The 23,951-nt window shown below is 39.5% G+C and overlaps 2 protein-coding genes across 2 annotated transcripts; one reads left to right on the top strand and one right to left on the bottom strand.

The window, feature by feature from the left end:
• The first annotated feature begins 1,489 nt into the window (after positions 1-1,489).
• LOC120348625 (hematopoietic prostaglandin D synthase-like) lies at positions 1,490-3,736 on the top strand. Its single transcript, XM_078111188.1, has 4 exons — positions 1,490-1,899; positions 2,293-2,495; positions 2,743-2,847; positions 3,403-3,736. The coding sequence occupies exons 1-4, from the start codon at positions 1,767-1,769 to the stop codon at positions 3,565-3,567; spliced, it is 606 nt and encodes a 201-aa protein (XP_077967314.1). The 5' UTR covers positions 1,490-1,766; the 3' UTR covers positions 3,568-3,736.
• A 74-nt stretch (positions 3,737-3,810) lies between these two features.
• LOC120348602 (diisopropyl-fluorophosphatase-like) lies at positions 3,811-7,379 on the bottom strand. Its single transcript, XM_078116134.1, has 3 exons — positions 6,670-7,379; positions 5,881-6,037; positions 3,811-5,512 (listed from the first exon to the last, which is right to left on the bottom strand). The coding sequence occupies exons 1-3, from the start codon at positions 6,928-6,930 to the stop codon at positions 5,265-5,267; spliced, it is 666 nt and encodes a 221-aa protein (XP_077972260.1). The 5' UTR covers positions 6,931-7,379; the 3' UTR covers positions 3,811-5,264.
• Between the last annotated feature and the right edge of the window lie 16,572 nt (positions 7,380-23,951).

Here is a 23,951-nt window from a genome sequence, read left to right as displayed (position 1 = left end):
GCATATATTCCCGACCAAAAAGATAGAAAGCCAGAGAACAATTTCTAGCACATCATTCAACTTCGCTAGTTGCCTGAGCTAGCCATAACATTATAGTCAATTCAGTGACATTTACATTTCTGATATAACGATATGTTGAAAGATTTTTCTGGTTAATTTTATGACGAAACAACACCAACTGTGAATTTTTGATTACTCTTCGAATGCGACGCGGGCCACAGACACATGTGGCCTGCAGGCCTGTGTCTGGACCACCCTGCTGGAATAGGTCCTGTGATGTACATAGTACAAAAATAAAACATGTTGGAAAGACATTTCAACTTTTGATTTAGAATGTCGTATTGTGATTTTCAAATGAATACCAAGATTATGGGATTTGTTTTGAAACCATTTTTACATTAAATATATATATCCTCGATACGATTTCACTATTCTGATGATAGCACATTGGCACGCCAGAGAATGGGATATTTTGCCAGTATATCTATGTCAGGGTGGTCCAAGGTTGTCGTCTCCGCGGGCCACAAAATAACTTTTGAATTGTTTGCGGGCCACAATAATGTCAAGAATAGGTAAACAGTTCAATACAAAATAAACACTTTTATTGTGGAAACATATTGATCAGTATTTGTCATTTATCAAGCTAAAACAAGTAGAAAACCACCAAAAACTTACTAAAACCTTTCTATATCTATACATTTAGTGTAAGATTTCAAACGGAAAAAGTGCTTCCGCAATTGTAAGTGCTTCCAAACATCGAGGGTAATTACTAATATAGGCACTTTCTGTAATTCTGTTTAGGCTGGTTGCAAAAAACACCCGACATGCATTATATTGGTAGACCATAACATTAATATTCAGTAATCAGGCATAGCCGACCTATAGGCTAATAGAATCCGCATTCAATTTCAAGTTCTCTACGATCCCAAAATTGTTAGCATATATATAGAAAGCCAGATAACATTAAGACTGCCAAGAATATCGATCAACTTTGCTAATTGCGTCAGCTAGCCATAACACTAGCCAATTCAGTGACATTAGTGCTGTAACAATATGTCAAAAGATTTTTCTGGTTAATTTTATGACGAAACAACACTAAATGCGATTTTTTCATTACCCTCCGAGTGCGACGCGGGCCACATGTGGCCCGCGAGCCTGGGTTTGGACCACCCTGATCTATTTCATATTTATACACGTGAACAAATATCGCGCCATTAGAATGACCTTCTAGAAATCAAGATTCTAGAAGTTGTGCGGTATGTCACCATTATGCTAATGTTATACTAGCGCAAACAATTGTTGCGCCATTAGAATGACCTAATAAAATTGCGCTGTTTTCACATTGATATGATGTCATATTTGTACATCTCCATTAGATTGCCATATTAGCTGTTCTTTATTTAAATGTCAAAATTTCGTGAAAATCGCCGAAACTATTTATATAGCTTGCACATAACCCACTTTTCACTTACCTACTATGCGGCCCATGGGATCAGTGAATGAATTAATAATTCATTTTTCAGTCTCCGTCCTAAATAAGAAGCAGTCAAGCGTGCCAAACAAATATCGTGTGCTAGAGAGTATTGTCGGCCGACGGAGCGCACGGCATTGTATTCGTATCAATGAGCAAATATATTCTTACTAATATTACTAATATTCGTTGCTATGGTATCAGTACAATATAGTGTGATAACCGTTTGGTTTTCTTGTAGTAGAGTCCGCATTTTACTTTACTATTGAACACAGAAGATTTCTTTAAGAACAACATGGTGCAGTATAAGTTGTATTATTTTGATGCTCGTGGCAATGCTGAAATAATACGGCTGATATTTGCATATTCGGATGTTAAATATGAAGATGTGAGAATACCAAGGGAAGAATGGCCTAAGCATAAATCAGGTGCATTAATAGATATAATGAACCAGCAATACTTTCTCGTCGCATCAAGTTTCTATTACTGATTCTAAAAACCGTAATTTTCGATACGATTATTGTATAAAGTTTCAGTAACTTTTTGTATTTCAATGGAAGCCAGTTTTGCTCAGAGACGAATTATCTTTACTTCTAAGTGGGCGGAACCCGCTCTATTAATTATTTGGAGTGAGCATTAGGTCCATGGCGTCGTGTGAAATGTGACGTCATCCAAATAAAATCAAGGGGACTACAGAGTAGTATTCCCGATTTTGAAAAGCTGAGCAATTTCTCGTAACTTACGAGTTTAACTGATTACGTTTATAAAGTTTTACAATCTCTTTAAAAGTTGAAATTTGCAAATGTTATACTCGTTTTCAGATATGCCTCTAAGACAGCTTCCAGTCTTGGAAGTCGACGGAGTCAAACTTTGCCAATCTGCAACGCTGAATCGTTATATGGCAAGGGAATTTGGGTTAATGGGAAAAACGAGCAAGGATGCATATTACATCGAAATGTTTTGTGACTCAATAATGGAAATTGTATGGAAATATCCCTTTATGGAGGAAGACAAAAAAAAGAAGGTAATTTAAATTCTCAAATATATTTATCACTACAGAATAGTGCTTTTGTTGTAGTATGGCGACATACCAAAATTCTGCCAATTATTTGGAGAAAACATTAGGTCCATGGCGTCATGTGAAATGGGACGTCACCCTAATAAAATCCAGGGGACTCCAGAGTATTATTCCTGATTTTGAAAAGCTGAAACAACTTCTCGTAACTTACGAGTTTGACTAAATACGTTTATAAATTTTCACAATATTACAGGCAGCTCGAGCCGAGGAATTTAAAAAAATGACTCCTGAATCCTTGTCTAGACTTCAGAAAATGATTGAGAAATGTCCTCATGAGGGAGAGTGGATATTTGGAACGGTATGTATGATATAGATGAATACCAAAATTAAGTGATAAAACCAAAGTGACTTCATTACATAGAATTTATTAAAGGGTAATTTCTAATTCTCAATCCATCAACCATAACGAATCCCATTTTTAGCGGAAATTTTTCATGGAGTGTTCAACACTTCCGAGTTTCCGACCCGAATTAGTTTTGCGTGAACTTGTTAGTTTCAGTAATAATTTGCTTTAAAACCAAATTGGCTACATTTGCTATGTTGTGACGACTTGTATTGGTAGGCCAGTTTTACTCAGCAACTCAGATATTTGCAGATTTTCTGCAGGTTTGTGTGAAAAGAGGTTTCATCAAACTTACAATGTTAATGATCCATATTTTTCAGTCTCAATAACTCTAACTAAGCAGTATGTAGAATTCTATTCGCACTCAAGCTGGCAGAAGTCGGTATTTCTTAAAAATATAATCTAAAAAATGTTACTGTTGCTTGTGCAACATTGGAAAATAGAGTGGTAATTTATTTTAATATTCAAATATATTTTGGTAAATTCCTTGATGTATATGTGTATTCACAGTTTACACTCGCCGATCTCTATTTGTTCACGTTTGGAGATTTTGTGTTGCCGGTTTGCAACGACGTACTTTCTAGTGTTCCTGAGATGCAGAAAACATACGAAAAAGTGAAAAGTCTTCCCAAGATTGCCGCTTGGATTGAAAAAAGACCAGTGACATTTCTTTAATTGAAATATATTTGGACAGCATTATAATATTAATTGATTGTTATGGTGCATTTATGTGTTTATGTATTGAATTGCACAACTACAAATCATTCCTTCCGAACAAACAAAATAATGTTTCAGTAGTAATGCATTAATTCACAATTTTTGTAGTAAAATATTTCAAACTGGCTTTCGATAAACTTTTTCATCTTTCTGTCGGTTTTTGTCCAAATATACAAATCAGATTAGGAAAGAAATTGGAACCGCCCAACGATGTAAATCAGTGGTGTGCAACCTTTAGTGCAGGAGGACCAAATATAAGTAACTGGGTGAAACCGCGGGCCGCATCTCAACTCTACCTATACGAAAATTCATTGCATCGGCTATCGTAAGATTTTTCTCATACGGAAGGCCAAAAATCCGAACAATGCTTGAAGAAGGGATGTCCAATTCGAATTTAATATTATAATAAAGACACCTTCGAATCGTTTTTTGTGTATATAAGAATACCGCATATGGCGCAGATAGCCTAGCGCCGCCGTTCACTTTTGGTTTAATAAATGATTATCTGCCATCCCATTCGTCCGTTTGTTTCCCGAGGGTACGTACAGTGTATTGCTAGCGAAATTCAGTGGGAACACGATGATACGCGTAACAGTTAACACAAAGAATTACATGTGTGTGTGCTCATTTTGTACATTAGGTTCTCGATCAGCTGTCAACTTTTACCACCTCCCCCGGACCGTCCTCCCACCCTCCGCGGTCTTCGCTTAGCCTACCTTAGTCGGCCAACGACGAGGGTAAACGAACATACCGTTTGTAGATTTTATGCGGTATTTCTTTGTTCCTCCTTTCCATGTATATCTTTTCTATTTATTATGCAGTGCTCTATTTTTAACATGAATTTGTTACGGGTTTTAGCCATTATACAAATATTATGTCCGAGTTTTGCGGGAGATTAGAACGGATTAGGGCATTTACAGGTAAAATGCGTCCCTACTTACGGAATTTTCTACCTACGAAGGGCTTCATAAGTTGTAAGCACAAAAAATAGTTTCTTTCTGTTATCAATCTTACGGCATTGTTAACTTTAAGGTGTCTTGTAGAAAAGTTGAGTCGGAATTTGCAAAAAATTTCTAAAGAAAACTGCTATTCAAATTTATTGTCACACAGACTACAAATTTAGTTAATACCACGTTTTTTATAACATTGTGTATTTTGCTAGCTAGTTTCACTAATATGACAGTAGCACTCAGGTATAAGCTTTGCGACCCAAAGAGATTGAAATTGCTCGCACATACCAGATTACCAAAAAAAAAAACTCGTTTCGCGGACACACCATTTAAAATTGGCACGTCTCCACGGGCAGCGCACTATTTCTTTGCGGGGCGCCGCAGTTTGCACACTCCAGATGTAAACACCTCGAATCATACATTTTGATTTTTTGCTGATTTCAGACTTATGCGTGAAAAGAACCCCAAGGAAGCCTTTTCTACTGTGGTTTGAATTCATTGCAACATACCAACCAAAATTATTGATTGAATTGTTCCAGATTTTCTGTGTTTTATGAAATTTTATTGACGAGAATACCTAGTTATTTGCCACAAGCAGAGTTCAGTACACAAAACCATATGAAATTCTTCTTATTTCTGTATAAGAGCATAGTACTGTCATTCAGCTACAAATATTACCCATATAATATTATTTATTCAAAAAGTTCATTGGCCTTCCCTCAGTTTCCCACTGGAACTCCCAAACTCCATCAAAATCATGTTCTGTCCGACTACCAGTTTGAATTGCAAATTACTGGGTTTTAAAAATGAACATTTGATTCTGGCTTCTAAAACTCCAGTTGCTGAAAAAACTTCAATGTGACTGCTTCCATGATTTGTTACCAGCAGTCGTCCACGATTATCAAAATCCATTCCATCCGGCCCGCCAATTTTCATAGGATTATTGTATACAACTGAAAAATGATGCTAGCAATTAATTGAAATAATTAGGACTGGGCGGAATGGCGCAAAGATCACAAGTCAGCACTTGTTGCATGCATATTAATCTCTGAAATAACAACATAAACAAGCTATTTCAAAAAACGAAAACATATCTGTCTACGTAGGCTTTACTTTAAATATTGGATACGTGAATTCCACATTTAATAGATTTATTTGTCTTTAATCTAAGTGGTTGGCTTAAATGTATGGCCAATAGCTTTATGTGACTGTCTATACAGACACTCTGATTCAAGGCGCAACTTGGGAAACGAATGAACTGGTAAATTTTATCGGTAAATGCCGATAACTTTGATATATATATATGGTATTTACATATTACCTTCTGGCAAATCAGCCCACACTCGTTTATTTGCCAGTTTTCCGTTTGATACGATGTCAAATGCTATAATGCGCGCCTTCATTGTTTCAGCCACCAATAGTATATTACCCCTTATAGCAGTTCCGTTTACAAAAAATTCAGTTGATCCCCAACATTTCTTATCCCGGGGGAAATTTCGTTATTGTAAAAAAAGATTTAGAATGGTAAACAATGACGAGAAACATTGTGTAAGTTTGATGAAATAACTGTTACTATTAGCCTATTATTATTATTATCAGCAGGCCTATATTTCCACCGCCAAGATTTAGAATGGTAAACAATGACGAGAAACATTGTGTAAGTTTGATGAAATAACTGTTACTATTAGCCTATTATTATTATTATCAGCAGGCCTATATTTCCACCGAAATTATAACCAACACCTTTTAAATAAGTCGAGTTCTTTGGTATTTTAACTATGACATTAAATTTAGTCACAAAATATAGCGCACTGGAATTTGATGAAACAAAATGTCATAAAAAAAAGTCCCCCAGTGTTACCTCCTCCCAAGGCTTCGCGTCTAAAAGTAAAGCTCTTAATACTTTGCTTGACGAATTTTTGATATAAGATCATCAATGGATGTATTGGGGATACTTTTGTAATCTTGATTGGTGAAGGGGTAAAATATGCAAAACTGGTTTTAAAGTCCACGTAATACTTCCAGTATGTAACGCAAACACATAGAAAAATGCAAACAACGCCGAACATAGTTACGAAACATATTAACAACAAACAACATGAAGAAATACCAATTGACACTTGTTATTTTCAGGTGAATACTTCAGAAGTCCGAGTCTAACATCTGCAATCCAGATATTGTCGAATTTATCTGCTTCGCATCCTGCAGGTCTTCCACCAAATCCGTTTATTAACGGGGTGCATACATCAATTTTGACGCCAGTTTCCAAGTTTATCTTATGCAGTTTGCCAGGCCATTCGTCTCGAAACTGGGATTTGTCGATACTTCTATTACACAAGAATAATATAGTTATTTTACATCCATAAAACATATTATGAATGGGTATGGTGAAAAATAATAGTCATATTTAAAATCATATAAAGCACATATCGCCGCGTCAAGGCCTTTGTGAGTGAAGAATTTTACATGGTTTAATTTTTCAAATGTAAATTTATTTGTATGGCGCTGAAATGTGACGTCATGATTTCGCACTACGATTTACGCATAAATGCGCCTGTGACGAGAGGACATACCCAATTATGCAACTTGATTATATTCACCAAACTTGATAATCGAACATTCGGAAAACGTATGTGATATTCTAGAAGTAGAGTAGACTCTAGTATAGAGCATCTACTATGTGCAATCCCAAAACAGGCCAAGGTAGAACAAGGTCAAAACGAAGTACGGGTATTCAATCTGTCAAGGTAGACTACCGGTACCGCAGCCTTCACGACTTTGTCTAACCTCCAGATTGCTAAGTCGAACGGGGAAATTTCAATTTTGAAGACGTCATCGCACACTGTATTGGTTTTTTAATGAATTTTGGATGCTTTGGTGTAAGCTACACGTGGAACCAATCTTTTTACATTATTCGCTGTTATTCCGCTTATATGTATGGTTTGAGTGATGTATTTCTATCCGATGAGGGTGAGAAGAGGAGTATATTGTCGGGCGTTGATCCCCACTGCTATGAGTGCTCCGTACGGAGCCTCAGGGCTCCGCGAGCTATTCGTTCACTTAAAAAACTGACTTGGTTAATTTTGTATCTGTGAAGAAGCATTAACGTCACTATCACTAAAAAAATTTGACGATGGTGGTGTCGAAATGTGGTAGTGATTCAAATAAAACATTATCTATAACTAAGGGCGCAGCAGCCATGGTTTTCTAAAAGGGAGGGGGTTCAGAATAGAAAATTTCCGAGTAACACTCATCGCTCAATCCATGGCCGACCCGAGAATTTAAAATGTCATGACGTATCAATTCAATTGTGTTCATCGTTGCTCGCCTTTGAGTTAACTAATATACTACGGCAGCGTTTCCCAACCTTTTTGGGTCGCGGACTATTTTCTCACCGGCGAAAACCTTTGCGGACTCAAGGTGCATTTATTGCAACCGTACTCTGTGAGAAGAAGCAATTACGTGCTCGTTAAAAGAGCCGACTTTTTTATTGTATAATGGCCGTTTCCGTCGCACAATATTCAATCCATGACAACGACGAGAATATAAAATATCTTTTTATTTTAATTTAATTGTGTTCATGGTAACCCACGGTTGCGTCGACTTACGACAAGATGAAAGCATTACTTCTTTAAAATGCCACGGCAATCTGCAAACATAATAATGTGAGAATGATATTGCCCGATTATATTTAGTTTTGATACATATTTTTTGCGATCTTGCGAATTTGTTATCGCTGTTAGAAAAATCCTACTATCTTCTATAAAGTTCCAGAAAGTACAACTTGATTTAGCACTTATTAAAAATATATTTAAAGTGTATTAGTAAATCAAAAATACAAATCCATCGCCTTGCTTCACCATTAATTTAATTGTAGTGATTTTAATCTGCAGTTGTGTAATAAAAGCAACGCGTGGTAGTGCCCGATTATATTTTGTTTCGATTCGTATTTTTGTGAATTCGACAAATCTGAGCTGTTCGTAAACACTTATGGCGCTCCAGTACTGTACGTACCAATGTGGAGGCAGTAAAGCAAGGAATCCTAAGGAAAAATGCCCTGGTACGTTTACTACGGTAGCACCAGTAATGGGATTCAGCCGATTCGCACCGGTTCTATAGAACCGTCTCACGGAATTTTATGAGATCAGCGAACCGGTAAGCCTTACTAAAAAAAACATGTAACAGGACCGGCCGAAAAACATGACTTTTGTGATGGAACCGGCTGACAAAAAATTTGAATCCCACCACTGGGTAGCACCCGAAATTTTGCGATTTGCAATGTCTGAAAAAGCGTTTTTGATCCCTTGCGGACCATAATAAAACAAACCTTATGGTGTTCTCTGTTTTATTTTTTTCAGTATTTTGTATTGCCGCTTTTCAATTTAAAAATTTTGAATTGCCACCATTGACACCTACAAAAAAAAAAAAAAATTATTCCTCGTTGTTCGAACTCGCGAGAAACACCACTATGGTATCTAACGAAGCGTGCGCAGACTCGTGTTTTCGTCGGAAATCCACAAGTGAGTTCGGAAATCCAATCGTTTGATCAGGCGACGCGTCACCTGTTACCAAATTTTCGAATAGTAAATTGCTATTCTGATAGTTGAGTATTCGAATATATGTCCAGTCCTACTCATTAACCAGTAATTATTATCTCGAATATTGTTATGTGAATAAACTTGCCTTTTTATTAACTCGTTTTTAATCTTGGTGTCGCAGACTTATGATGACCATCTCTGGTCCTTCGCGACTTCCAGTTAATTGCAATGAAATCCGTTACTGTAACGCATAATTACTTTTTCCTATTTTGAATTTGTGTTGTGATTTCTTGCACAACGAAATAAATTTATTGTCTATTTTATGTTTTATGTAAATTCTAACTTAAATCGTAACTTGGCCGTTATAATATTGTTATGTGAATAAACTTGCCTTTTATATTTTACGTAAATTCTAACTTAAATCGTAACTTGGCTGATAGCTAAGTTTCGCAAAAACGTTTGCAGTCCGCAGCGAAACTCTGGCTCGCTGCGGACTCATTCAAACCCTCCGCGGACTCATTTGAGACTCGGGTTGGGAAACACCGTACTACGGCAACCATGAAATACTTGTTAAACCGTCTACTAGCAATGAATGGATTGAAATCGTATTTTTGAGTTGCTCTTTCAGCACTTAGGATTATCGCAATGTTTCGTTGTTAAGGGAAAGTTTGCAGTTATGGAGCCAATTATATTTGATCCCTCCATATCGAATTCGGTCTATGCATAAATGTATCAGTGATGGGACAAATATCGGCCGACTCAGTAAAATGATAAAACTTTCATTGAAGGGTTTAGATCAGGGGTCGGCAAACTACGGCCCGTGGGTCGGATTCGGCCCGCGACGCTTCACTGAATTATATTAACAAAACAGCTTTATTGACGAATATATTTTTTACGTGACCAAATTTGTTTTGAGAAACTAAATTATACTATAACCCAGTGGCGGCGCGTGGTCATTTTGACAACCGGGGCAAGCTACTGCGGGACCAAGTCACCCCCATCTACGGGGACAGGATGAGCGCTGTAAGTTCTCCCATCATTTTATGAGTATAAAAACCATTCCATCGGTAACTAACAACCAATCGGCAAAAGCGACAATTTTTAACGATAAGAAAGTGTCTTTAAAACCGGTCCAAGTCAAGGGATTAATAAATATAGACATAGTTTATTTTGAAACCTCTTTCAAAAGGAAAGGCAATATTTACCCAGATAAATACAATGACATATTAACAGAAACTTCGGGAAAGCAGACAAAACCTAAAATAAGGTTTAAAACGTTACTATGAAGAAAGGAAAGTTAATGCAAAGATAAGGACATGCGTCGCTCACTCATAGATATATATGCTGCTAGACTTCTACTGCTTGAACATATATGCAACACGCCGCGGTTTCTTGGAAGCAAAATGCTCAATAACGCGCTGATTAAAGTCATGCATCCCAGAAATAACGTCTCTGTGAATGGATAAAACAGCCAAGGAATTTAATCTATCTTGCTTCATTGTGTTTCTGAGATACGTTTTAATACGCTTCAGCGTGCTGAATGTTCGCTCTGCGTCGGCGGAAGAAATAGGCGTCGTCAAAATGATGTCCAGAAATTTTGCAGACGCCGCAAAGGTAGTTACTAGAGTGTTATCTATGAGGAACCCATAGAGCGCGCAAGTTGATGTGATGTTCAAAAAAGTTTGATTGGTGTATATACATCGCAATTCCTTTTCCAATTTACCCACGTTTATCATGGGGTAAAATTTGGAGACAGTAGCCAACAAATGGATGGGAAATTGACGTGCAAATTTTGAAAAATTTTTGGGGTTCATCAAAGAGAACGCGGCAAGGTGTTCAGTGCGCAGACGATCGCCTATTTGATTCACCAGAATGTCACAGCATTCCTTTGCAGACAAAATCAAACGCTGCGTTGTTTGCCCGCGGCGTAAAGAAGCACTCTATGTGTCGTCGTATTTTATTGTTTCCCGGATACGAGATACAGCATCGCAGAAGTCTGAAATACACGACTGCACAGACGCTCCATCCATTAGCCTTGACTGCAATGCGCCGTATAATACATTCACGTGATAGAATATTGTGGAGAAAAAATGAAAACTCACCATCTTCTAGCAGACGCTTTAGACCTGCCGCCTCCTTCACAGAGCGTTCGTCCCAAACCGGAGAGCTTTGAATGCCATTGAAACACTCAATGAGCTCAGACCTAATTTCGGACACGCCCTGCACCACGCGTGATTGGAAGTTCCAACGTGTTGGTGCACAAGCTGGGAGACGGCGGCTACATATCTGGCGAAGGAGGTCAGAGCGCTTCGGCGAAACGGAAAAAAATGAAGAAAACCCCGAAACATTTGCAAAAAATATACGGACGAGAGGGGTATCAAGACACATATTTTTAATAACGAGGTTAAATTGGTGTGCATAACAATGTAAAAAATGCGCATGAGGAAAATCTTCTTTTATATAAACTTGAACACCATGTTTCGACCCACTCATGACTGCCGCGCCGTCATAAGTTTGAGCTATCAATCTTGACTTCGCGTTGTAAGGCTGTAACACTTCTTTCAGTACAGCCGATATCCCGCAAGCCGTGCGATCAACGATTGGTACAAAGCTGTGAAATCTCTCGGTAGGTTTACCATCTTTCACAAACCGAAAAATCACAGCCAGTTGGGAAACGCACGTGATGTCAGTTGTCTCGTCAGACTGAATCGAAAGGAACTGGCAATTTTCAATTTCCAGAGCCAAATGTTGTAAATAAATTTTATACATTGAGTCGAGCAAATCATTTTGGATATCCTTAGATGTCCCTTTCGAAACATTTGCGGCATCAAGATGATCTCTTAATACTGTATCTAGGGATGCGGTGTATTCCACCATATCCAAAAATACCCCTCTATTAGAAGAGCCAGCCTGTTCCTCGTGCCCACGGAGGGACAGCTCGTGAAAACCAATGAACTTCAAAACATCTATCAATCGACCGAGAACATGGCGGTTTCTCTCGACGTTTTGGTTGTGCCGACGAATAAAAAACCGCGCGTCCTTCATCCAACTGTGCTGCAATATTAACATTTCCGAATGTTCGGTATTTTACTGCATTGTCCAGATGCTCCATAGAAGATTGATGATCCCTGGCACGCTCGGAAAGATGTTTAAGATCTCTAAAACCAAATTTACACCAACGTGAGTCACGGGCGGTAGCAAAAAGTAGGCAATAAAAACAAAAAAGTGCATTTTTGTCCTCGCTGTAACACAACCATTCGTGTTTTTTATACCAAGTTTCTGCGCAGAATGTACGCCGACGCTTTCCGCCGTCATGGGATTGTTCCAGTGAACAATTTTTTGGTTGATAAGGCCCAAGACGTTGTACCTCTAATTTTTGTTCCAGCGGCAGCTGCGAAAACGGAGTGCGAAGTAGTGCATCAACCTTATTCATTTTGAGGTCTAAGGCTAAGACATGTGAAGCCGGAAAGAAGTGAGGAGCTCAAAAGGAATGTGGAAAATCGAAAGCAAATGGACTAAAGGTCTCTAACTGATTCAAATAGCGAAACAAGCGACAAAAACGAAGGCGAGGAAACTATCAACTCTTCAAGCAACCAACGAACGAGAAGAAATGCGTGAATATGTCAACACGTTGTTGTAAGAAACGTCGGCATTGTGTCGTCATAATTTCGGGGCTAGCCCCGATGATTTAGTAAAAGAAACAGAAAACAAACGAGACAAACGCGGCGAGTGGAAGATAAAAGAGAGAATACGATATACAATGAGCAACCGGGGCAAAATCGGCGTCGCCCCGTCGACGTTTGGCCAAGGCTTTGCGAGCGAAAAATGAACCATGTCGGGAGAATATGGCTAGTGTAGACAGTCTGTGCAACCGATATTGAGGTATTTTTCAAATATTTTTTATTATACCGAAAAAACAACCGGGGCATTGCCCCGGTTGGCCCTATTGACGCGCCGCCACTGCTATAACCTAAGAGGTATATATTTCACAATCACTCGTTTAATGAGCCTATAATTGATTATAATTAGAGAAATGGCAACAGAACGTAAAAAAGTTGATGCTGAGCGCAAATGGTTTATTGACGCTGAAAATATTCAAATGATCAGTCTTCGCGCACTGCTTGAAATTTCTGGGTGAAAAAATGTGATTCATTGGCCATTCCTTTGGTTTTTAACTTTCTAAAATACGTGCTACCCGCCAATGACTTGCAACCTTTAATTTTGGCCCGCAAACGTCTAAAGTTTGCCGACCTCTGGTCTTTAACGGAGTATTGAGGCTCTGTACGGAGCACTTTCAGAACCCAAAGTCTACGTAGTAGAATATACCAATGCGAACAACTAAGTAACGAATGTTTCCCCGACTTTTGATCTCTTGAATTCTTCCTCTTTATACTCTACCATTGCATAATTATTGGTACTTATTTCAATAATGGTTTTGCGAGTTTAGGAGTTATATATACCAAAACACTAACTAAAATCTAAAAAATAACACGCGAAAACCGACAAAACGAGGTAATATCACAACCACGAAAGACTGTCTGAATGGCAAAAGTATCTGAGCGTTTCTGAAACGTTTATTGTTACTTCAATTTTGCACTTATGCTGATTGGCCAATGTTACAGCAGTAAAAAAGTAAGTGTATACTCGGGGAAACATTCATAATTATAATCAGAGATTTATAAAGTTGTTTGTTATACATAAATACGCTGCACAGACGCGATGCTCATATTTATTGAAAATTTAAATTGTTCCGCGACCCAGAGCGGAAGGCTTCGCGACCCAGAGCAGAGGGCTTCGCGACCCAAATTTGGGTCGCGACCCCGTAGTTGCGGACCCCAGCTCTAGAACACTAGTTCTCAACCAGTGGGCTATGGCTGGATTCGGCCCGCGACGCTTCACTAAATTATATTAACAAAACAGCTTTATTGACGAATATATTCTTTACGTGACAAAATTTGTTTTGAGAAACTAAATTATACTATAACCTAACAAGTATATAATTCACAATCACTCGTTTAATGAGCCTATAATTGATTATAATTAGAGAAATGGCAACAGAACGTAAAAAAGTTGATGCAGAGCGCAAATGGACGCTGAAAATATTCAAATGATTAGTCTTCGCGCGCTGCTTGAAATTTCTGGGTGAAAAAATGTGATTCATTGGCCATTCCTTTGGTTTTTAACTTTCAAAAATACGTGCTACCCGCCAATGACTTGCAACTATTAATTTTGGCCCGCGTACGACAAAAGTTTGCCGACCTCTGATTCAGACTTTAGGGCCAGTGAAGTTATACAGTCATCCCAACTCAAATCCTCGATCCACTGCCCTATCTCTCCCCACTTTCCTATTCTCGATCCTCCCTCCTCCTTCCTATATTCGACCCACCGCCCTATCTCCCTCAACCGTCCTATCCTCGACCCACTGTCCTATTTCCCCCAACCTTCCTATCCCCTTCAACATCTTTATCCTCGACTCAATGCCCTATCTCCCTCAACTTTTCTTTCCTCTATCCACTGCACTATCTGCCTCAAATTTCCCACTCCCGACCCACTGTCCGACCTCCCTCAACTTACTTATCTTCGACCAACGACGCTATATCACTGAGCACCTAACCTAACGTCGCTACAATCACGACTGATCGTCAAAATGAACTCTACCATCTTGCGACCAACTTACATGTGTTATACTGGTCGAGTATGCCAATGAGAGTATTCAATCGTACGTCGACAAAACATGATTGACGGCATTAGTAAATGTAGGCTGGAATCTCAATTGGTAATCAATAACCATAATTAGTGGCCTAAAAATGTGCTACTAATTAAGCTACTGATGACATCGGGTTTGAGATGACTGTTTTTAAAATTTTGAAAGGCCATTCGATATCGACATACCAGAGTTCATTTTCACAAACTCATTCAATCTTGCCTGTATTTCCGTGCAAGGCAAAACGATGAGGAAGTAATCAAATATTTGTACGCTTAGTCATTTTCGACGAATTTTCTGCCATATTCTATTGTATATACAAATTTCTTTTACGTGACTGAGAAGGCTGAAAAGTCGAAAACAGTTAAAAATATAAGTCGCTCAGTGAGTGTAATCCCTTCCAAACTATTTTTAAGCCATGAAATGTTTTGTCGTAGCTAGCGTTGCCAATTGCCCTTTAATTCAGCGTATAGTCCCAAAATTGAGCTTATCTTATCTGCAACTTAATGAAGTTGCAAAGGAAGCACAGTTAGTACGTAATCTTTGGCATCGCTTTTACTATAAAATGTTGAAGAAAGATACTTTATACGGACCAGAACAATATTGCCTATTTCGGATCATCATGACATTGTCACAAGACTCAGGACATGGCCAATTATTAAGGGCATAAAACGGCTTCGTAAAATTTGGTAAAACATTTTCGAACTACCAATTAAGGTTATTGTTTACTATTTGAGATGCCAGCCTACATATACGGATGCTGTCAAACATGTTTTGTCGACGTACGATTGAATCATCTTATTGGCATACACGACCAGTATAACGCATGGAAGTTGGTCACAAGATAGCAAAGTTCAGTGGGGCGATCGAGTCGTGAATAAAGAGCCGTTAGGTCAGGTACTGAATAGTATAGCACAATACGTCAAAGACAGATAAGTTGAAAGACTTAGGGTAGTAGTTTAAGAAGAGAGAGGTTGAGGGAGATGAAGCGGTGGTTGGAGGATGTGAAAGTTGGGGAGATAGAGCAGTGGGTCGAGGATAGAGAGAGAGCGCAGTGCGCTTCACTGGCCCGCATACGACAAAAGTTTGCCTACTTCTTGTTCAGACTTTAGGGCCAGTGAAGTTATACAGTCATCCCAACTCAAATCCTCGATCCACTGCCCTATCTCTCCCCACTTTCCTATTCTCGATCCGCCCTCAACCTTCCTATATTCGACCCATCGCCCTATCTCCCTCAAGCGTCCTATCCTCGACCCACTGTCCCATTTCCCCCAACCTTCCTATCCCCTTCAACATTTTTATCCTCGACTCAATGCCCTATCTCCCTCAAATTTTCTTTCCTCTATCCACTGCACTATCTGCCTCAAATTTCCCACTCTCGAACCACTGTCCGACCTCCCTCAACTTCTTATCTTCGACCAACGACGCTATATCACTGAGCACCTAACCTAACGGCGCTACAATCACTTTTTTTTTTTTTTTTTTTTTTTTTTTTTTTTTTTTTATGTGTTACGGATCAGGATGACATTACTGGAATCCAGCCCAATGCCTTCATGCCCAGTAATGCCAACGGAAGTATTAGACTCATTATCCCTTGATAAAGGGATCGTCTTTACCAAACTAGTATGGTAAGCTTCCTAACATCATATCCGCAATTCGAGATGGTATTGCTTATGTTTTATAAAAACCAAAACCAGTAATTTTCGGACGTATCGGTCATCCGTAGTAGTAGTACATGGATAGTCGTCAAAACCATCTATATACTATCCCGCGATTGGTGTAGGTCAGGCCTGGTTGGCTAATACGACTGATGTTGGCTACCATTTGTGGTGACGGATTAGAAAGTTTCAGATTGTGCGTCTTACTTCTCAGCCAATTAAGGTCGTGCATCCTGTATGATCCCATCCAATGCATTCTCCCACTCGTTCGACAGATTGTAGAGGTCTGTTGATCCATATCGATCCTTGATTATGTACATCCAGGTTTTGAATTTACGGAAGACGGTTTCGAGAAGTATAGATGAATCTTCTGGATTTATGTATCGGTTATCCCTGTCCAGATTATGTTTGAGTGAGATGATTTCCAACTTGAATATGTTGTACATTTTTAGGATTGCCAAACTATTTACCCCTGTGTATGAGTTTTCAAAAATTGATTGTAGGGATATATCCAGCTGCATGCCACAGACCCTTTCCATTGTTAATCTTAGTTCTTCATGTAGATTCTGGTACTCCGGACATTCGAGAAAAATGTGACTTGTTTTATCCTGGTTATTTGCACAGAGTTTGCAATTGAGTTTCATTGGACGCTTGTTTACATCTCGACGAATCATTCCATACCGCCATTTCCTATGGCCAAACAAAAATCCATCCATGACAATTAGATATGATGTTTGACGCTCGATGTTAGTCAAATGATGTTTCAAATTTCGGTCCAAGAGATGTATCGCATACCAGTCCCGTGTTAGGTCTGATTTTGGTTGCTCGTATGTCTTTAATTTTAGCCTGTTATATATTATCTTTAAGGATGTTGTGGTCCATTCGTCCGGAGTGAAATCTAATACATGAATAATATTAAGTAGATGTCGCCAGTGGAGATTAACTTTGATTGAGTGAGGCCTAGAGTTGGAGTACAGTGATTTGTTGAGTGACATTATTCTTGATCCTAATGAAAACAGGGCTTCATGGTGCCAGAATTCGGTCGGGGATGATATGGCACATAGCTGGCTGATCTTGTATACCAAGCATGCTTGTGCCTTCAGTTTGACGTCAAGCATATTGATGCCTCCATTTGAAATGTGGTGTAGCAATTTTTTTCTGGACACCACCTCAATAGTTTCCGGAAACCAGAGGTACCTAAAAAGGTCGGATTGTAGCTGATGGATGAATGACAAAGGAATGATGTGAACTCTAGCACTGTAATTAATCAACGAGAGGGCCAGGGAGTTCAGAACAGTCATTCTACCCCTCCAGGACAGCATTCTTGGTTTAGTGCGGTTAAGGATTTGCCTGACATCTGCACACTTTTCCGTCCATGTAGTTTCAATAGATCCTCGACCGAAGTAAACTCCCAGAATTTTTATTTTATTTTTCCCAAATCTTTTGTATTGCGTTAAGTTTAATGAAGTTTCAGCTGGGTATGTAATGCACAAAATCTCAGTTTTATCCGGGTTCACCCTCTGTCCTGTTGCTTCTGAGTATCTCCATAATTCATTGAAAATGTGTTCCAGTGAAAAAGGGGAGCATGTTATAAGCGGTACTGAGCACTTGGCTTTATCAAGGGTTTGTCCTGGCGCCCCTTGATTCACCAAAACAGAGTTTGTTTAGGGTTAAAAGCCCCGCTCTGCTCGCTTTCCGTGAGAGGCCCCTCTCTGCGCGTTTTTTAAGGGGCCTCTCGACAAGGGAGAGTGCAACGGTTTTCGGACCCGAGCACCAGGCCCTCGGCCGAAGAAGTATAACTGCTTTAAGGACGTAATATTTCAGTTTATCTGCCGAAAGCCTAAGTAACTTGAAGATTGGAATCTGATTTACTTGGACTATTAACTCATTGGATTACTAACACTTGGACATATACATTGGGATTTATCGGACCTGAAGATGGCTTACGCTGCAGCTCTATCCAAAGGACAGGCGCCCGAACCAACATCGAGGGAAAGGACACTACTTGTAGAAACCTCCAAAGAGCTGACGTTCCCTCAAATCTACGAAATATTTCGGAAGTCACCACAAACGGCAATATACGCCAAAGATATAGGATGCTTGTGGGAGTCGTCGCAAAACAAATGGATTTTATCTTTCAAGCCCCTGGTTGACGGGACGGACAATCGCCGAGAGACCCTCCTGGACAAAACTGACGGCCGTTTGGTCTATGGAGACGTCACCATCACCCTCTTCTTGCCTTCTCCACCGCCAGTCAGGATTTCCGTCCGCGGAATCGCGTACGAGACATCCCGGGAAGCAGCGATTGCAGCTATGAAACGCACCGGATGTGGAGAAATAACCAAGGCTGTGCGACTTTGGCACAAAGGTACTGATGTCCACAATGGGCACACGGCTTTCATCATCAAGAATTTTAAGATCGATAAACTACCTCCATTCGTTACCATCGATGGCATGAGGTGCAGGACGTTCCTGCCAAAAGAACTTTATGTACCACGCTGTAACAACTGTTTTGAAAGCGGGCACACAACGGCGTCTTGTGTGAACGAGGTTCGATGTCGTGCCTGCAAACAACCAGGTCACCTACAGAGACATTGCACCAGTGGGAAACCAAATCAACCAATAGAAGAGGAGATAAGAACGAATCGAAGGTCAAAATCAATTGGAACAGACGCTTTGACATCTATGTCAGTAGTTCCAGCGGTATTTAATCAAACAATTTACCACAAAATTGATGATGACGTCTCGATAGGGCTGGACACAGCTACCTCCTTCAAACCAAGAGGTTTCAGTTCTGTTAAAGCGCCAACAACCCAACATAAAAATATTGTCACAGAGGTACAAATACACAACGAAGACGCCGAAGTAAATAAAGATAAATCTGAACCCAGGAAACCTGTTCCATTTGAAATTACAGAAATAATATCACCGATAATTGAAGCTTTGCCCAGAAATAACAGCCAAGGAATCACTTTGGACTCGCAAGAACCAGAAATTCAGCTTGCCCAAAACGTGCCTCCAACACAATGGGGAGAGGATAGGACGTTCTTATGTACGCCGCCTTCCCAGCCTAACACAGATAATGTTTTCGAAGCCAGAGAAATTGAAGACGGAGGTCCAATGGCATACTTATTTGCCCCAAGGTCACAGCAAACTTCTCGGAAGAAGGCTATTGCCAACAAGAATGTGACTCTGTTAAAATCGTCGAACCCAGTAGCTGCTCTAAACCGACCAAGGAGTCACAGCGACCTGAGAGGGAGACCGGATTCACCATCACAAAAAAGAATGAATACCAGTCCAGAAAAACCCGACTCCAGCGAAAGGAAAAAAACCAAACCGGTTAAAAAAGCAGTCAACACCGAAAAGAAATAAACTTACAAGATGCGGTTGTGCTCCATCAACGTAAACGGATTTAGTATACACAGGGCAGAAATAGAAACTCTTATCAAAAACTACAAACCGGATATCTTACTCATACAGGAAATGCACAAAATTAATATAGTTCCAATAGAGTCATGGTCCAAAAATCTCCATTACAAATTATATCACAATACGCTATCTCATAACAGGTCGGACATCAAATTCTTTAAATCGGGTACTGGTATCCTAGTTCACGAAAAAACTGAAAATACTGTTATCAACTATGAAATCATAACTGAAAACAGGGTTGATCTGCTACGTATAAAACTCGACGAAACACCTTTGAACATCGTGAACGTTTATGTCCCATCAGGAAGACAAGGTGCTCAAACCACCTTTTTTCGAGATTTATCGGAAAAATTGACTGAAAAGTTGCAATGTATGCAGCATCTTGTGATGTGCGGTGATTTTAACTCTATATTGGACAAAAAGGATGCTTATTTTGTAAAGGAATTTACTCTCTCCAAAGCCGAAAAAATTTTTGACGCCTTCCTTACGGAACATGATATTATCGACCCATTTAGATATAGATACCCGGATAAAAAAGTGTTTACTATGAAAATCCATAAACAATCTCGACGTATTGATCGAATCCATCACTCAAGAAACTTGGATCCAATAGTCAAAAAATTTCAATATTATCCAAATCTCGTTTCGGACCACATGCTATTCTCATTCCTTGAAATTGGGGAGTACACACAACCTCGGTGGGGAAAAGGTGCATGGCGGAACAACGTGTCGCATTACGCCGACGATATTTATATTGAAATCATAACCCATAAGTTTGAAGAGTGCCTTGATTTCATGGGCCACTTCGTTACAGCCCAACAGTGGTGGGACTCCTTTAAACACCAAATTAAAAGTGAGACAATCAACTTCTCGATATATAAAGCAAAATATAAAAGGGACCAAAAACTTCAAATTGAACAAGAATTAGCGGAGCTGATTAGAAACGGAAATGATTCGGACACCAATAAAATTTATGAATTAAAATCAAAATTACAGGCCATACAGAAACAAAAAGTTGCTTTTACCAAAACAATAGCTCATATCGAAGCCACTGAGGAGGAAGAAAAACCATCCCGCTTCTTCTATGATAAAATCAGATACAGAAAAAACAAATGCACTCTACGAAAGCTTGTCCTCCCCAATGGGGAAACTACAACAGACAAAGAAACCATCTTAAAAACAACTCATGAATTTTATAGCGACCTCTGGGGAATGAAATCAAACACAGATGAAATACAACAGCGACACCTAGTTGACCTAATGAGTGAACCTAAAATCATACATGAAGTTTCCGAAAATCTGGACCTACCTATAACTGAAGAGGAAATTTATAATACTATCAAACAAATGGACAATTATAAATCACCTGGTTTTGACGGTCTAGCAAAAGAGTTTTACATCACTTTTTGGCCTTTAATAAAATTACAGTTCACCCAATTGATGAATAATATCTTGATATCCGGACAAATACCGAACAGTTGGCGCTACGCAAGGATTATTCTGTGTCATAAAAAAGGGGAAAGGACGATGCTAAAAAACTGGCGTCCAATTGCGAACCTTAACGTCGATTACAAAATCATGACAAAAATTCTGTCCAACCGCCTTAAAATCGCTTTGGACGGGGTAATCTCAAGTACTCAAAAATCGACTTTACCCGGAAGATCAATACAGGATATTCATAACAACCTGGATAGCGTAATTCGTTACTCTCACGAAAAAAATATTCCGTCATGCATCATGACAGTCGACCAACTCAAGGCATTCGATACGGTTGACCACCAGTTTCTTTTCAATCTACTGGAAACGGTGGGAGTGACCGAAAAAACAACCAATCTGATAAAAGGCCTATACTCCAATATCGTAAGCATCGTTGATGTTAATGGTGCATTCACCGAGGAAATCCGGATCCTGCGTGGGATACGACAAGGATGCCCCCTCAGCATGCTCCTTTATACGTTGAATGCGGAACCGCTGGCCAGGCTTGTTCTCGCAAATAAACGTATCAAGGGAGTTATGCTGGGGAGGAAGGAAGAAAAATTAGAACAATATGCTGACGACGCTACAATCACGACTGATCGTCAAAATGAACTCTACCATCTTGCAACCAACTTACATGTGTTATACTGGTCGAGTATGCCAATGAGAGGATTCAATCGTACGTCGACAAAACATGATTGACGGCATTCGTAAATGTAGGCTGGAATCTCAATTGGTAATCAATAACCATAATTAGTGGCTTATAAATGTGCTACTAATTAAGCTACTGATGGCATCGGGTTTGAGATGACTGTTTTTAAAATTTTGATAGGCCATTCGATATCGACATACCAGAGTTCATTCTCACAAACTCATTCAATGTTGCCTGTATTTCCGTGCAAGGCAAAACGATGAGGAAGTAATCAAATATTTGCACGCTTAGTCATTTTCAACGAATGTTCTGCCATAATCTATTGTATATACAAATTTCTTTTACGTGACTGAGAAGGCTGAAAAGTCAAAAGCAGTCAAAATATAAGTCGCTCAGTGAGTGTAATCCCTTCCAAACTATTTTTAAGCCACGAAATGTTTTGTCGTAGCTAGCGTAGCCAATTGCCCTTTAATTCAGCGTATAGTCCCAAAATTGAGCTTATCTTATCTGCAACTTAATGAAGTTGCAAAGGAAGCAGTTAGTATGTAATCTTTGGCATCGCTTTTACTATAAAACGTTGAAGAAAGATACTTTACACGGACCAGAACAATATTGCTTATTTCGGATCATCATGACATTGTCACAAGACTCTGGACATGGCCAATTACATAAAACGGCTTGGTAAAATTTCGAAAACTGTTATTCCCAACAAAAAACTATCAGTAGCCCAATTAGTAAAACATTTTTAAACTGCCAATTAAGGTTATTGTTTACTATTTGAGATCCCAGCCTACATATACGAATGCTGCCAATCATGTTTTGTCGACGTACGATTGAATCATCTCATCGGCATACACGACAAGTATAACCCATGGAAGTTGGTCGCAAGATAGTAAAGTTCAGTGTGGCGATCGGGTCGTGAATAAAGCGCCGTTAGGTCAGGTACCGAATAATTTAGCACCGCATGTCACAGATAGGTAAGTTGAGGAAGAGAGAGGTTGATAAAGCGGTGGTTCGAGGATGCGAAAGTTGGGGAGATAGAGCAATGGGTCGAGGATATGGAGTTACTGTAGTAGGTCTAGGATAGGAAGGTTGAGGGAGATCGAGCAGTGGGTCGAGGATAGGAAAGATGAGGGAGGTCGGGCAGTGGGTCGAGGACAATTTTAAGTGTCTTTAACGGAATCCTGAGGCTCCGTACGGAGCACTTTGAGAACCCAAAGTCTACGTAGTAGGATATAACAATGCGAACAACTAAGTAACGAATGTTTCCCCAACTTTTGATCTCTTGAATTCTTCCTCTTTACACTCTAACATTGCAAAATTATTGGTACTTATTTAAAGAAGGGTTTTGCAAGTTCAAGACTCCCTCGCCTCGGTCAACCTCCCTGTCCTTGTCCCACCGCCATATCTTCCAGAAACGTCTTATCCTCGACCCACTGTCCTACCTATTCCAAACTTCCTTTCCACTTCAACCTCTTTATCCTCGACTCATTGCCCCATCTCCCTCAATTTTTCTTTCCGCTATCCACAGCACTATCCACCTCAAACTTCCCACCCTCAACCCACTGTCCGACCTTCCTCAACCTACTTATCTTCGACCCACGACGCTATACCACTCAGAACCTAACCTAACGGCGCTGCAATGTCGACTCGATCGTCAAAACGAACTCCACCATCTCGCAACCAACTTCCACGTGTTATACTGGTCGAGTATGCCAATGGGAGGATTCAATCGTACGTCGACAAAACATGATTGACGGAATTCGTAAATGTTGGCTTGAATCTCAATTGGTAATCAATAACCATAATTAGTGGCTTAAAAATGTGCTACTAATTAAGCTACTGATGGCATTGGGTTTGAGGTGGCTGTTTTTAAAATTTTGAAATGCCATTCGATATCGACATACCTGAGTTCATTTTCAGAAACTCACTCAA

Source organism: Styela clava, chromosome 1, assembly GCF_964204865.1.
Source record: "Styela clava chromosome 1, kaStyClav1.hap1.2, whole genome shotgun sequence".
Classification (NCBI taxonomy): Eukaryota; Metazoa; Chordata; class Ascidiacea; order Stolidobranchia; family Styelidae; genus Styela; species Styela clava.
The sequence above is the reverse complement of the archived record's forward strand: the minus strand, read 5'-3'. Positions and strand labels throughout refer to the sequence as shown.

Coding starts and splice junctions, on each gene's coding strand:
- LOC120348625 (XM_078111188.1), top strand. CDS start 1,767: ATGGTGCAGTATAAGTTGTATTATTTTGATGCTCGTGGCAATGCTGAA. Junction 2,496..2,742: donor AGGAAGACAAAAAAAAGAAG/GTAATTTAAATT, acceptor ACAATATTACAG/GCAGCTCGAGCCGAGGAATT. Junction 2,848..3,402: donor GAGAGTGGATATTTGGAACG/GTATGTATGATA, acceptor GTGTATTCACAG/TTTACACTCGCCGATCTCTA.
- LOC120348602 (XM_078116134.1), bottom strand. CDS start 6,930: ATGTTTTATGGATGTAAAATAACTATATTATTCTTGTGTAATAGAAGT. Junction 6,038..6,669: donor AAAATAACAAGTGTCAATTG/GTATTTCTTCAT, acceptor CCCCGGGATAAG/AAATGTTGGGGATCAACTGA. Junction 5,513..5,880: donor GTGGGCTGATTTGCCAGAAG/GTAATATGTAAA, acceptor ATCATTTTTCAG/TTGTATACAATAATCCTATG.